The sequence below is a fragment of the Lepus europaeus genome, chromosome 22, assembly GCF_033115175.1.
Source record: "Lepus europaeus isolate LE1 chromosome 22, mLepTim1.pri, whole genome shotgun sequence".
Taxonomy (NCBI): Eukaryota; Metazoa; Chordata; class Mammalia; order Lagomorpha; family Leporidae; genus Lepus; species Lepus europaeus.
In genome coordinates, this window is record NC_084848.1 from 31130702 (window position 1) to 31145456 (window position 14755).

Genomic DNA, 14755 nt, shown 5'->3' on the forward strand with positions numbered 1-14755 from the left:
AAATGAAGGGCTTGTTTTCTGAAAAGATAAATAAAATTGATAAACTTTCAGCTAACCTAAGGAAAGAGAAGACTCAAATTAATAAGAGATGAAAAGGAGATATTAAAACTGATACCACAGAAATATCATTAGGGACTACTATGAGCAACTATGTCAACAAATCAAAAGATCTAGAAGAAATGGTTGCACGTCTGGAACACATTACCTTTCACAACTGAACTGTTAAGACACAAAAAACCTGAACAGATTAATAGCAAGTAATGATACTGAATCAGTAATAAAAAGTCTCTGATTAAAGAAAAACCCAGAATCAAATGCTTTCACTGTTGAAGTTTATCAAGCTTTTCAGGAAGCACTAACGCCATTATCCCTCAAATTATTTCAAAAACTGGGAAGGGTGGGAATGCTCCAGTGGGAACCCTCCCAAACTCCTTCTGTGAGGTCATCATTACCCTGATTCCAAACCCAGACAAAATAGACACAATAACAAAAGAAAGAGAGAAGTATACACTCATGAACAAAGATGCAAAAACTCAACAAAATGCTAGCAAGTTGAATCCTACAACACATCAAAAAGATCATTCACCTTGACCAAGCTGGATTCATCTCAGATGAATCAACATTCAAAAATCAATAAATGTAATTCACAGCACCAGTGAATTAAAGGATAAATATCCCATGGTCACTTCAATAGATGCAGAAAAATTGATAAAATTCAATACCCATTCATAATTTTAAAATACCTTCAACGAATTAGGTATAGAAGATAACTACCTCAGCATAATAAAGATTATCTATGACAAACCCCAGTAAACAATTCATTAAATAGGAAAAAGATGAAAGCCTTCCCTCCAAGATCTAGAACCAGACAAGGGTATCCCTGCTCACAATCTTATTTAATATAATACTGGAAGTTTTAACCAGAGCCACTAGGCAATAAAAATAAATAAAAGGCATATAAATAAAAGAGGAAGAAGTCAAACTAGCCCTGTTTTCAGATGACATGACTATAAAGTGAAGCCAGAAGACTGTACCAAGTGACTATTAGAACTGATATGCAAATTCGGTAACGTGGCAAAATACAAAATTAACAGTCAAAAATCAGCAGCTTTTGTATATGCCAATAAGGAACTTACCAAGAAATAAATTTTAAAGCAGTCCCATTCACTATAGCTCCCCCAAAAATAAAGCGTATTGCAATAAATTTACCCAAGCATGTGAAAGACATTTACAATGAAAATTACAAAATATTCTTCAAATAAATTGAACAGGACATGCAAAAATGGAAAGACTTCCCATGTTCATGACTTAGGAGAATTAATATTACTAAAACTTCCATAACAACCCATTGCACCTTTTCACCAAGATGGTGCCGAAGGCGAAGAAGGAAGCTCCTGCCCCTCCTAAAGTTGAAGCCAAAGCAAAGGCCTTAAAGGCCAAGAAGGCAGTGCTGAAAGGCGTCCACAGACACAAGAAGAAGAAGATCTGCACGTCCCCCACCTTCCGGCGGCCCAAGACACTACGCCTCCGACGGCAGCCCAAATACCCTCGGAAGAGCGCCCCCAGGAGAAACAAGCTTGACCACTATGCCATCATCAAGTTCCCCCTGACCACAGAGTTGGCCATGAAGAAGATAGAAGACAACACACTGGTGTTCATTGTGGATGTCAAGGCCAACAAGCACCAGATCAAACAAGCTGTGAAGAAACTCTATGACATTGATGTGGCCAAAGTCAGCACCCTGATCAGACCTGACAGAGAGAAGAAGGCCTATGTGCGGCTGGTTCCTGACTATGATGCTCTGGACATTGCCAACAAAATTGAGATCATCTGAACTGAGTCCAGCTGGCTAATTCTAAATATATGTTTTTCCATCATAAAAAAAAATTGCTATTTACAGATTTAATGTGATTTTTGCCAAATGTCAATGAAATTAATTGCAGAACTTGTTAAAAAATCATCTCACAATTCATGTGGAAATACTAAAATACTCCCAAATAGTCATGTAATCTTGGACAATAAGAAGAAAACTGGAGGCATCAAAATACCATATTTCAAGTCATATATAGTGCGATTGGAACCAAAACAGAATGATACTGGCATTAAAATAGATACATGGACAATTAATGAAAAATGGAAATCCAGAAATAAGCTTGCACACCTATAGCCAACTTACCTTTGACGAAGAAGTAAAACACACCCTGGAGAAGAGACAATCTCTCTTATAAGTAGTATTGGGAAAACTGGATATCCATATGTGAACCAGACCTTCTACCTTGCAATCTGAACAAAATAGATCATTCAAGATGCATCAATAACAATAACTCTGAATAGTCCTTGTCTAGACTATTGAGGAACAGGCTTTGTTTTTTTCTTTTCTTTTTCTCATACAAATGTTCAACTCTTTACCTAGAATAGAGTTAAACCTCTGTATATAAAGTTAAATGAAGATAGATCTTAGTGAAAAACAAAACAGAGAACAGGACAGGGAAGAGGAAGAGGGGTGGGAGAGTGGGTGGGAGAGTGGGTGGGAGGGCAGGTACAGGGGAAGAATTATTATGTTCCTAATATTGCATTTATAAAACACGTGCAAATAAATTTACAAAAAAGATGCATCAATGATCTCAATTTAAGACTCAGACCTATGGAACTGTTAAAATAATGGTGGAAACACTTCAAGAGATAGGCACTGCAACAATTCTTTGGACAAGATATCAAAAATACATGTATTCTGTCTCTCTAGTTCATATTCACAATAGCAACATTTCTTGTATACCTTGTAGGCATGCTGTAGGACCGGAGCAGAGTTCAATATATGTTCTCTAGTCCCAGAATCAAGGCTTTTGTTGTTATAAGCCACTGCACCAGTTGGACTCTCCTAGTAGAACCTGAGGAATAATGCATCTGCTTCACACAGTCCTAGAGCCACAGCAACTGTGGGAAAAGGAGACAGCCACATTAATCTCCCTCAGCACCAAGAACAAGTTGCTTTTTTATACATTAATGCCAAACTCACTGAAAGAGAAATCAAGAAAGATCCCACTCACAATAGTCACAAAAAATCAAATATTTAAGGATACATTTAACCAAAGAAGTGAAAGAGTGAAAGATCTCAACAATGAAAATTATGAAAAATTGATGAAAAAAATGATCAAGGACACACAAAAAATGGAGAGATATTCCTTGATCATGAGAAGATAGAGATAGATAAGAGAGAGAAACAGAGAGAGAGAGAGAGAGAGAGAGAGAGAGAACTATGTGTATCAGTTTACCACAAACATAGTTTTGTAAAATTTTGCTATACCAGTGTCAAAGGGTCAAGAATATAATACAACTGTAGTTTCAATTATTTGTAATTACTTTAAAATTTACTGTATGTGAGTTAAATGATCATTTTTCCTTTATCATTTATGGCTATAGACTATAATCCCATTAAACTAGGGTCTTTTTGCTTTTTACTTGTTAAACTTATTATCTGGTGAAGCACTAAGCCATCTTACTGCAATGTAAATTTAAAATGTTATCTCAAAAACTAAAAAAATAAAGAAAGGGAGAGGGAGGGAAGGTAGGTGGGAGAGAAGGGGAGGGAATATTATATTCTTAAAATTGTACCTGCAAATTATATTGACTCTATTAAAATTAATTATATAAAAATCTTAAATCACATTTAAAAATACACAAGCCAAGGAACCTATGCACAGCAAAAGAAACAATCATCAGAGTGAAGAGGCAATGAACAGAATTCATCTGACAAAGGAGATTAATATCCAGAATATATAAGAAACTAAAAAATCAACAACAAAAAACTAATCCAATTAACAAACGGACCAGGGAAATAAATAGACCTTTTTCAGAAAAAGAAATAAAAATGGCCAACATATACGTGAAAAAAATGCTCAACATCACTAGCTATCAGGGAAATGCAAATCAAAACCACGCTGAGGTATCATCTCACTCATGAAAGAATAGCTATTGCCTAAAGGACAAAAGAATATCAAATGCTGGTGATGATATGAAGAAAAGGGAACTGGGATGTAAATCAGTGCAGCCATTATGAAGAATAACAGAATGGAGTTTTCACAGAAAAGTAGAAATAGATCTACCATGTCACGCAGTTATTCTCTTTCCAACTACATAGCCCAAGGAAATAAAACTCGCATATGAAAAAGATACCTGCACTCTCAAGTTCATTGCAGCACTGTTCACAATAGCAAAGATATGGAATCAATCTAGATGTTCATCAATGGAAGACCAGAAAAATAAAATGTGATGTAGATATACAATTGTGTGCTTTCTTGCGATCAAAAACAATGAAATCCTAACATTTTAAGCAAAATGAATGAAACTGGAGATGACTATGTTAAGTGAAATAACACAAACTCAAAAAGACAAATACCACATATTTTCTCTCACATAAGGGAGTAAAATGAATAACATAATGTGTGTGTATATCCACATTTTTTTAAGATTTACTTATTTATTTGAAAGAGTTACACAGAGAGAGGAGAGGCAGAGAGAGATAGAGAGGTCTTCCATCCAATGGTTTACTCCCCAGCTGGCCACAACGGCCAGAGCTATGCCAATCCAAAGCCAGGAACCAGGAGCTTCTTCCGGGTCTCCCACATGGGTTCAAGGGACCAAGGACTTGGGCCATCTTCTACTGCTTTCCCAGGCCACAGCAGAGAGCTGGATTGGAAGCGGAGCCCCTATGGGATGCTGGCACTTCAGGCCAGGGCGTTAACCCACTGCGCCACAAAGCTGGCCCCAACACATATATTTATTTTCAATCCAATTTTATATACTCAACATATACAAATAAATATTTATATGTTCAATCCAAATTTTTATACAGACACACACACACACACACATATTCAATCTACATTTGAAAGAGTGATTACTAGAAGTTGGGACAGATTGGGGGAGAGAATGGGAATTGAATAATGGGCACTAAAATACTGTAGCCTGAATGTAAAAGGTTCTGATATGTTGCAGCAAGTGGGCTGACTATGTCTCAAGATGATGTGTAATATCCTGTAGAAAGAACAGGAAGATGAGAACTAGTAGGCTGCGAACACAAAAGAGAACATACAAAAATCTCTACTGAACTGCACTGCTTCATTAAAGATAGACCATTTACTCTAATGTTTAATTTCTCCTTTGAAAATATGGATATTTTCAACTATAGGAAAATTGAAGATTTTTTTAACAGTAAAAAATAAATAATAAGGCCGGCACTGCGGCTCAGTAGGCTAATCCTCCGCCTTGCAGCGCCGGCACACCGGGTTCTAGTCCTGGTCAGGGCACTGATCCTGTCCCGGTTGCCCCTCTTCCAGGCCAGCTCTCTGCTGTGGCCAGGGAGTGCAGTGGAGGATGGCCCAAGTGCTTGGACCCTGCACCCCATGGGAGACCAGGAGAAGCACCTGGCTCCTGCCATCGGATCAGCGCGGTGCGCCGGCCGCAGCACGCCTACCGCGGCGGCCATTGGAGGGTGAACCAACGGCAAAAAGGAAGACCTTTCTCTCTGTCTCCCTCTACTGTCCACTCTGCTTGTCCAAAATAAATAAATAAATAAATAATAAAAGGAGAAAACAAAGGAGATTAAGTTTAACTTGGTAAGTTCCTTATAAGAGGCTGAATCTATTTACATGCAATTTTACTTTGTAATTATTTTTGAAAAAGTAAGAAGATGGTGTCTGATATTAAGTTGATAATGTGAAAATACTAGACAGTATCAAAAAGAAAGTGAAGTCAGACCATCTATAAAAAAGAAAACCCTTCGAGGTACAACAAGGATACTACAAAAGGTCCATGGAAAATGGAATTAAAAGATGAGCTTATCAAGACACCATCACATACTACAGGGCAGTTGTAATAAAAACAGCATGGAATTTTCACAAAAATAGACATGTAGACCGATGGAACAGAACAGAACCCCCAGAAACTAATCCACTCATCTACAACCAACTAATCAACTAATCTTTGGCAAAGGAACTAAATCAATCCCTGGAGAAAGGATAATCTCTTCAACAAATGGTGCTTGAAAAATTAGATCTATGCATGCAGAAGTATGAAACAAGACTCTACATTACACCTTATACAAAAATCAACTCAAAATGGATCAATGATATAAATCTATGACCTAATACCATCAAATTACTAGAGAAAAGATCAGAGAAACTCTGCAAGATTTTGGCATAGGCAAAGACATCTTGGAAAAGACCCCAGAAACATAGGCAATAAAAACAAATATGGACAAATGGGATTATATCAAGCTAAAAAAGCTTTTAAAGTAAAAAGGAAATACTCAACATGTGAAGAATGAATTGATAGAATTGGAGAAAATATTTGCAAGCTATGGGGCCAGTGCTGTGGCGCAGTAGGTTAATATTCCATCTGCGTTGCCGGCACCCGATATAGGCGCTGAATCTAGTCCCGGCTGCTCTTCTTCCAATCCAGCACTCTGCTGTGGCCTGGGAAAGCAGTAAAAGATGGCCCAAGTGCTTAGGTCCCTGCACCTGCATGGGAGACCAGGAAGAAGCTCCTGGCTCCTGGCTTCGGATCAGCACAGCTCTGGACATTCCGGCCATTTGTGGGGGTGAACCAACGGAAGGAAGACCTTTCTCTCTGTCTCTCCCTCTCACTGTCTGTAACTCTACCTCTCAAATAAATAAATAAAATCTTAAAAAGTTTTTGAAAATTATGCAACTGATAAAGGGCTAATATCCAAAATCTATAAAGAGCTCAAGAAACTCAGCAACAACAAAACAAACAATCCAGTTAAGAAATGGGCAAGGGACATGAACCAGCATATTTCAAAGGATGAAATACAAATGGCTGACACATGAGAAAATGCTCAGGATCACTAGCCATTATACAAGCAGTTCTGAAGGCATTAAAGTCAGGAAGGTCAGAGCTTCCATAGCATGGCAACAGCTTTGCAGATTTCCACATCATGATAGTTAAATGGTAAAGCCAAGAGTACCAGAAGACCTGCCTTGGTAGCTTTCTGTGGATCTCCATGAACATAGTAACAACTTTTCCTAGGCCCCAGTGACTATGGAGAGTGAGAGCTGCCACCAAGGAGTAGTCCGTCACAAAGCATGGGTTCAAACAAGCACCTAAAAGCAGGTTTAGTAGCAAAACATTGACAACTTTCTCACCAGTCCAGTGGAGAGATGTAGTATGGGAACCAGAATGACAACTTGGTAACAGGTGAATGTGCTATGCTCCATGCTACCCTGGAGAAGGTCAGTCCTGGAGAAATGCTGAGATGTGAACAAGTCTCACCACCAGCCTTCAGAGGAACGCATCTCAACCTCTTGGGCACCTCAAAGGGCACTCAGCCTCTAAAGCGGTACCACCTCACTCTGGAGGGCTCAAAGTTATCCACCGGCCCAGAAGCAACTATATGACCAAGACTTTGGCTTTTCTTGTAAATGAGATGAAAAGACACTGAAGGATTTTGAGTAAGGACATGGAGCAGTAAAACATTTTTATAGCAAGAAACCAGATTATAAATCATTACATGTGCCCTACTAAGGAATCTGTCTTTGAGTTGAAGACTAAGGAAAGCCACTGATAAATTTTAAACAGGAAAGTTACAGAATAAAAACTGAAGGGTGGGATCATGGATGGGAGAGAAGGTAAGGTGGAAAGTGTCACTATGTTCCTAAATTTGTATATATGAAATTTGTTGACCTTAAATAAAATTTTTAAAAAAAATTGAATTCTAGAAATATCTGGAAACATGTAGGGGATAAATTTAAGGAGCTAAGACTATATCTAAGAGATCATTTAAGAGATTCCTAAAACAATGCAGATAAGATTGCAAGGATATGAATTAAAGAAATCAGCTTAAGAATGAAGAGGAAGAAACAGTTTTGAAACTTAAGAACACAAATTTACTGACTGGGGCCGGCGCTGTGGCATAGCAGGTAAAGCCAACGCCTACAGTGCCGGCAACCCATATAGGCGCCAGTTCAATCCTGGCTGCTCCACTTCTGATCCAGCTCTCTGCTATGGCTTGGGAAAGCAGTGGAAGATGGCCCAAGTCCTTGGGCCCCTCCACCCACATGGGAGACCCGGAAGAAGCTCCTGGCTCCTGGGTTCAGATTGGCATAATTCTGGCCATTGTGGCCACTTGGGGAGTGAACCAATGGATGGAAGACACCCTCCCCCACCCCCCGCCTCTCCTTCTCTCTATGTAACTCCAAATTTCAAGTAAATAAATAAATCTTTTTAAAAAATTTACTGACTGAAGGAGTGAGGAGGTTAGAAGAGAACAATCTGGGATATTTCAGATTTCGTATGTAAGTCACTAGTATACAGAGATATTATTCAACTAAATATATAATGAAATAACTAGGACAATTTTTTTCTAAATATCCTAAATGAAAAGACTGTTAGATATAGCAAAAGTTTCTTAAATAAATTTATCTTAAGCACATGTCAAATTGTACTAACTTAACAAGTGAGGTGACTAAAAAAGAAATGGTAATTCTGAGAAAGTAAGAAGGATTATATAGGTGAGAGACAGGCTACTTACATAGGTAACTAATTGGCATTTTTTAAAACAAAGCTTCTGCTTTTAAATTTGTTTAAGATTTATTTATTTGAAAGGTAGAATGATTGGAATGATACAGAGAGAGGGAGAGAAAAGAGAAAGGGAGAGAGGGAGAGGCAGAGGGAGAGAGATCCTCCATCCCACAGTTCACTTCCCAAATAGCTAGGGGCCAGGCTAAACCAGGAGTCAGGAACTCCATCCAAGTCTCCCACTTGAGTGGCAGGAATCCAAGTACCTATGCCATCATTTGCTCTCTTCCCAGGCATATCAGTAGGAAGGTGGATCAGAAGCATGAGCAGCTGGGACATGAACTGGCACTTTGATACGGGATGCCAGTGTCCAGAGAGGCAGCTTAACCTGCTGCACCATGATACCAGCCCCTAATTTGCATTTTAAATAGAAACATTAGACATTCATTCCACAGAATACATATCAATAGTTACAAAGGAAGTCTTCAGAATGATGATTGAAGATACCAGGCAGGTAAACTCTCTCCAACAGGAACAAACTGCACAATTAAGAAGCAAGTGATACAAATACATCTGAACCTCACATTGGAATAACAAGGTTCCATCCCCCTACAGCAATGTCATTTATGGCCAGCTACCATGAGTGCATGAAATGGTGTCAAGAGACCATAAGCAACAAATTCTAATTTTAAAAAAACTGTATCATTATCAATAAAAGTTAACAAAAAGTAAACAAAGATACAGAATATGTACGTTAGTCCTTTCTTAGTGATGGAATAAAATACTTTCTTTTGACAGTTTGAAGAAAATAAGGCTTCCTTTGAAGTCAAACATGGATTCATTTTGAGGACATCAACAATGTCAAAGGAACAGCTGAAATAAACCCAGGCAGTCAAACTAAGACACTCATGGTAGCAATGGGTGATAAGATAGCAAATGACAACTACCGTGTAAACTTTTGCAAGTGACTGAGATTAGGTTTCATCATCATTGACGTTCATTCCATTCACTGAAGGCAACTCTTAGATAAAGCAGTAAATAAGGAGCAGGTGCAGACAGCACTGCAAATGCAAAGATCTGGAGCAAAACCAAACTTCCTTGAAAAACAGAAAAAAGTACAGAGTATACGTAATGAGTAGGGCAGGGGATTATGGTGAAAGAAGAGTTACAAAGCTATTAGAGGACAGATCACATGGTTTAATAGAAATTTTAAGGACACTGGCTTTCATTCTAAGTGAGATGAAATTCAAGCAGGAACATGATGCAATCTGATTTACATTTTTGTTAGACTGCACCAGCCTTAGGAAGAATGAACAGGGGATAGGGAACAAGCAACAGTGTAAATTATTAGGAAGAACAGCCAAAGTAGAGTTTGCTCTTTGTAATAAGATGGAAGTGGCAGAGGGGCAGTGTTGTGACACAACAGGTTAAGTTACCTCCTGGGATGCTGGCATTCCATATGAGTGTTGGTTCTAGTCCCAGTTGCTCTACTTCCAAGCCAGCTTCCTGTTAATGTGCCTGGGAAAGCAGCAGAAGATGGCCCAAGTGCTTAGGCCCCTGCACCCACATAAGAAACCTGAATAGAGTTCCAGGCCTCTGGCTTTGGCCTAGCCATTGTGGCTATTTGGGAAATGAACGAGCATATGGGAGATATCTCTCTCTGTCTCTCCCTCTCACTCTGTAATTCTGCCTTTCAAATAAATAAATACATCCCTTTTTTTAAAAAAAAAGGGGGGGTAGTAGTGGCAGAGATTGTCAGATATAGGCTATATTTTGTATGAACTGGACTTTCTCATGTGTTGAATATAAGGTATGAGGGAAAGAACAGAATAAAAAAATGGTTCTTAAGATTTTTGTTCAAACTGGACAAATTAAGTTATTCAAAGAAAGGGAAAGACTAAAGATAGTATACCTTTGAGGGTAAAGGGATTAAGAATTCTATTCTTATCAAGATGATGTAACATGCTTGTTAGGCATCTAAATTTTGAGGTAGGCAACTAGGACACAAAAGATTCACGTTCAATGAAGACAGGTGAAGGCCAGCATATAAATACTATTTATAGCTAGGGGACTAAATTAGATTTCTTGTGGATAAAATGTATGTATACAGAAGAAAAGAGTAACCAACCAAAAGGGTTGCTAGGAGATGGATATAAAGTAACTGTGAACTCCTTGCTGATACCTGCTGTCATTAAGCAGCAGTGCAACCTTCCTCAAGAACATGGAAATTAAAAAATCTATTAATACTTCTACAAAGGTTAAACTATAAACCAAACATTTAATGAGCCAGAACAGAGATATTCATTGCCATCTTCCAAAATCTTCTCTATAACCTGGGTCATGGGTAAAATTCTGTGCCTCAAACATTCATATGTTGACATCTTAATCCCAGTATCTCATAATATAACCATATTTGGAAATAAATTATTTAAAGAAACAATTAAGTTAGAAATATCTTTATAGTATACTTTAATCCAAAATGAGTGATATCAGGCCAAGAAAAAAAGAGTAAGAGGTTTTTGGGAACAAGTTATCATATAAAGTGGCTTTATATAAAGCATCAATTTTGATAAGCATCAGTACTAGCTTTCATTTGTAACACGGTTTGTAGCATTGGAAGAAAAGGATTCTGATTGTTGAAGCGAATTGTTATAACTGCAAAGAGATGATAAAATATTAAAAAGCATTTTCTAAATTCATAGCACATGGTTAATTTGAGCTTCTATTCACTATAGTATGTTCCATTTTCATTCAGTTTGTTTATTTGCTATTACTTGATATCTGTAATCTCTTTTCCTAACAGGTACAGCATTGTAACATACCTTTTAATAAATGTCATGACATCTGTACTCTCTTAAAAATATTATCTTTATAAGAATAATTGGGGGTGGGGGAGCTGACATTGTAGCATAGTAGGTTAAGTCTCTGCCTGTGGTGCAGGCATCCTATATGGGTGCTGGTTCATGTCTTGGCTGCTCCTCTTCCAATCCAGCTCTCTGCTAATGGGCTGGGAAAGCAGTAGAAGGTGCTTGGGCCCCTGTACCCACATGGGAGACCTAGAAGAAGCTTCTGGCTCCTGGCTTCCAACCAGCCCAGCTCTGGCCATCATGACCATTTGTGGAGTTAACCAGCAGATGGAAGATCTTTCTCTCTGTGTTTCTCCCTCTGTCTGTCTATAACTCTGCCTTTCAAATAAATAAAATCTTTTTAAAAAATCATTAAGAGGAAATTTGGACATAGAAATGTGTGCACACAGGAAGAACCATGTGAAGACAAGAAAATATGATAATCTGCAAGTCAAGGAAAGAAGCCTTGGAGAAAAATATTTCCTGTACATTGATGTTGCACTTCTGGCCTCCAGAACTGTGAGAAAATAAATTTCTGCTACTTAAGCCACTCAGTCTATGGTATTTGTTATGGTAACCCTGACAAATTAATATAATCTGATTAGATGTTATCATCTAAGAAAGCATAGAAGACATAAAATATGCAGGAGTCTGAAACCAAAGGGACCAGTTACAGGACAACAAGCTGGAACAAATTCTACATTAAAGGAGAGGTATATAGGTCATAAATGCAATCATATCCATAAATTAGCCATCACAGAAGCTGACAGAATAGTGAAATAATGGGAGGTGGCAGATAAGAGATTAGAAAGATAAGGTGAATGTATAACATGAAATGTGTAAAAATACAGCAAGATATGAGTAAATGTGAGGCAAGGTTTCCACTGATCTTGTAATGGTGGACTGACCTTGTCATCAAGATCTATACTTTTTACACATTTTAAGGTCACAGAACCTTAAACAGAAAGACTAATTTAGTGTCACTTCTGCCAGTGTCCAATGGCCCCCAATATCCATTCTCCCATTTTTAGTTAATAACAATCCTAATTTTTTTTTAGTTAGAACATTTCCACCCTGCTAATACATAGCATATTCTATGTCTCTCTCATAGTTAAGTATAATCATTTAATAGGCTTCTAGCCAAGGAGATACAAGAAATATATGAAACTTCCAGTAGGTTCTCTTTGGCATTTCATTCCCTTCTTGAAAAGTGAATATGAAGGCTGAAGTTCCAAAAAGCATCGTAACCATCTTGGGCCATGAAGTAAAGGCCACACTCTAAGGATGAGCACTGAGGGGGTTATAGAAAGATGAAAGGAATCTGATTCCTTGGCGACTGAGGAGCTTCTCTATTAGCCTTTGACCATCCATCTCTAGATCTTTACTGTGAATGAAATACAACTTCCATCTTAGCCTAATACATATAAAATTAAGTGTGTATCTCTGCTCTAATCTCCCTTCTTTAGCCTATTTTTCCCAGCAGCATCAATTTGTAGACTTTGCCCCACTCTCTATTCCTTAAATTTGAATGTTTATGTGTACATATATCTTCCTTTTAAAAAATAAAAGATTTATTTATTTATTTGAAAGGCAGAGTTACACAGAGAGTGAGAGGTCTTCCATCTGCTGGTTCACTGCCCAAATGTTCACAACTGCCAGAGCTGGGCCAATCCAAAGCCAGGAGCCAGGAGCTTCTTCCAGGTCTCCTGCACGGGTGCAGTACCACTGGGTACTGCTTTCCCAGGCCATACCAGAGAGCTGAATCTTAAGTAGAGCAGCTGGGACTTGAAGCAGTGCCCATATGGAATGAGGGCACTGCAGACGGCCACTTTACCCGCCAGGCCACAGCACCAGCCCCTTCAATTTCTTAATATTAAATAAGGCTTTTGTCAGCAACAATCCAGGAATCTTTTACTTAAGGTCCTGGGAACTATCTCTTCCCAATGTTAATATCAGGGAAAACAGTGCTCTTATCTCTTCTTACTATGGAAGTTAATCCAAGCGGTTTACACTAATCTATACGCACCTGCTTGTCATACAGAGAGCAAAGTATGACTTTTCCTTTGCTAACCTGAATTAACTAACACAGAAGGCCACCCCAAAGGTGAACCATCAGAGAGTGAATAACAAATGGTGTTGTCAAGGCCTCTATGTAAGGACAAGCACGTTATGGTTTGTCCCTGCTTGGCTTATACGAGATTTTTCATTTTGGCAATCTCATCAATGGATTGTCTGTAACGTCCATCCCAGTCTAGTTTGATGCTCACAGAATAACAACATTTTCTTTTCTATATTTGAGGAAATTTTGAGATGCCAAGATTCCTTTTAGATTTTTCCTCAGCAGTATCAATTTCTTTACGTCCATTACCTTAACTAGCCTCCCTCCACCCCAACCCTGCTTTTCCCAAGTACTTTCGACGTTCAATAACTTGGCGGCCTGCTGACCTCACAGTTTGCTCGGAACACCCAACGAGAGACCGCAACCGGTCGGCTGAGAGAACCACGACTCCCAGCATGCCGAGCGCTCTGAGCGCTGCGCACTTCCTCTTCCGGCCCGGAGGCTGCGCGAACCGGAAGTGCTGCTCTTGGACCGCAGCGCGGAGATTGATTCACCTTCACCTGGGCAGAGCCCCAGCAGAACCGAATAGGAGCGGTAAAACATGAACGGAAGAGTGGATTACTTGATCACCGAGGAGGAAATCAACCTTACCAGAGGACCCTCAGGTACGTGCGGGGCGGGCTGTTTTGGGGAGTAGGGGACTTGAGTTGTGTCTTTGCAGAGCAGACCCTCATTTTGTTGCGCCGGATTCACCTGGCCTCCGATAGGCCGGCCCCAGCGTAGGAGGTTAGGAATGTTGAAAGAATATATTGACATCCATCATTGGCTAGATGACGGGTCGGATTACAACACGTATTTCTAATCTGGAAAGATTTCTTTCTGCTCATGGTGCTAGGGAAGCCTAGAATAAAACCCGCTGTTTGGCCAGCATTCCGTGGACACACTCTCTCTTCTATTACCTGGTTTCTCCTTGTTCCTTTGGAGGATCGTTTAGTAAAAATGGGAACGTAAACTATATGACCGCTATATTCCAAAAGCTGCACCTATGGAATTTATATTTATTAAATAAAAGGATTCTAAAAAAAACCAATGTGAACTCTAAATGCACAGATGTTCTGGTGCCAGGATTCCTTCCTCATTTCTGAGAAATTAGTATGTAGTGTCAACTAGACTGTTAAAGCGGGAAGACGCTTTAGAGATCTGTTACAGGAGTTTCCAAACTTGGTTCTGCTACAAAACTATCCAGGCTTTTGTTTTGTTTTTGCTCTTTTATGCTAGTATAAAATTAGAATGCTGATTCCTAGTTCTCATTTCT

General features: G+C 38.9%; 1 protein-coding gene across 1 annotated transcript in view; it reads left to right on the forward strand.

The window, feature by feature from the left end:
* Positions 1 to 13948: 13948 nt before the first annotated feature.
* The window catches only part of SYNJ2BP (synaptojanin 2 binding protein), a 41996-nt gene continuing 41189 nt past the window's right edge, over positions 13949 to 14755 (forward strand). The window contains exon 1 of the mRNA XM_062181594.1: positions 13949 to 14105. Coding sequence (XP_062037578.1) covers positions 14042 to 14105 — 64 coding nt within the window. The 5' untranslated portion in view covers positions 13949 to 14041. The remainder of the gene's footprint in view (positions 14106 to 14755) is intronic.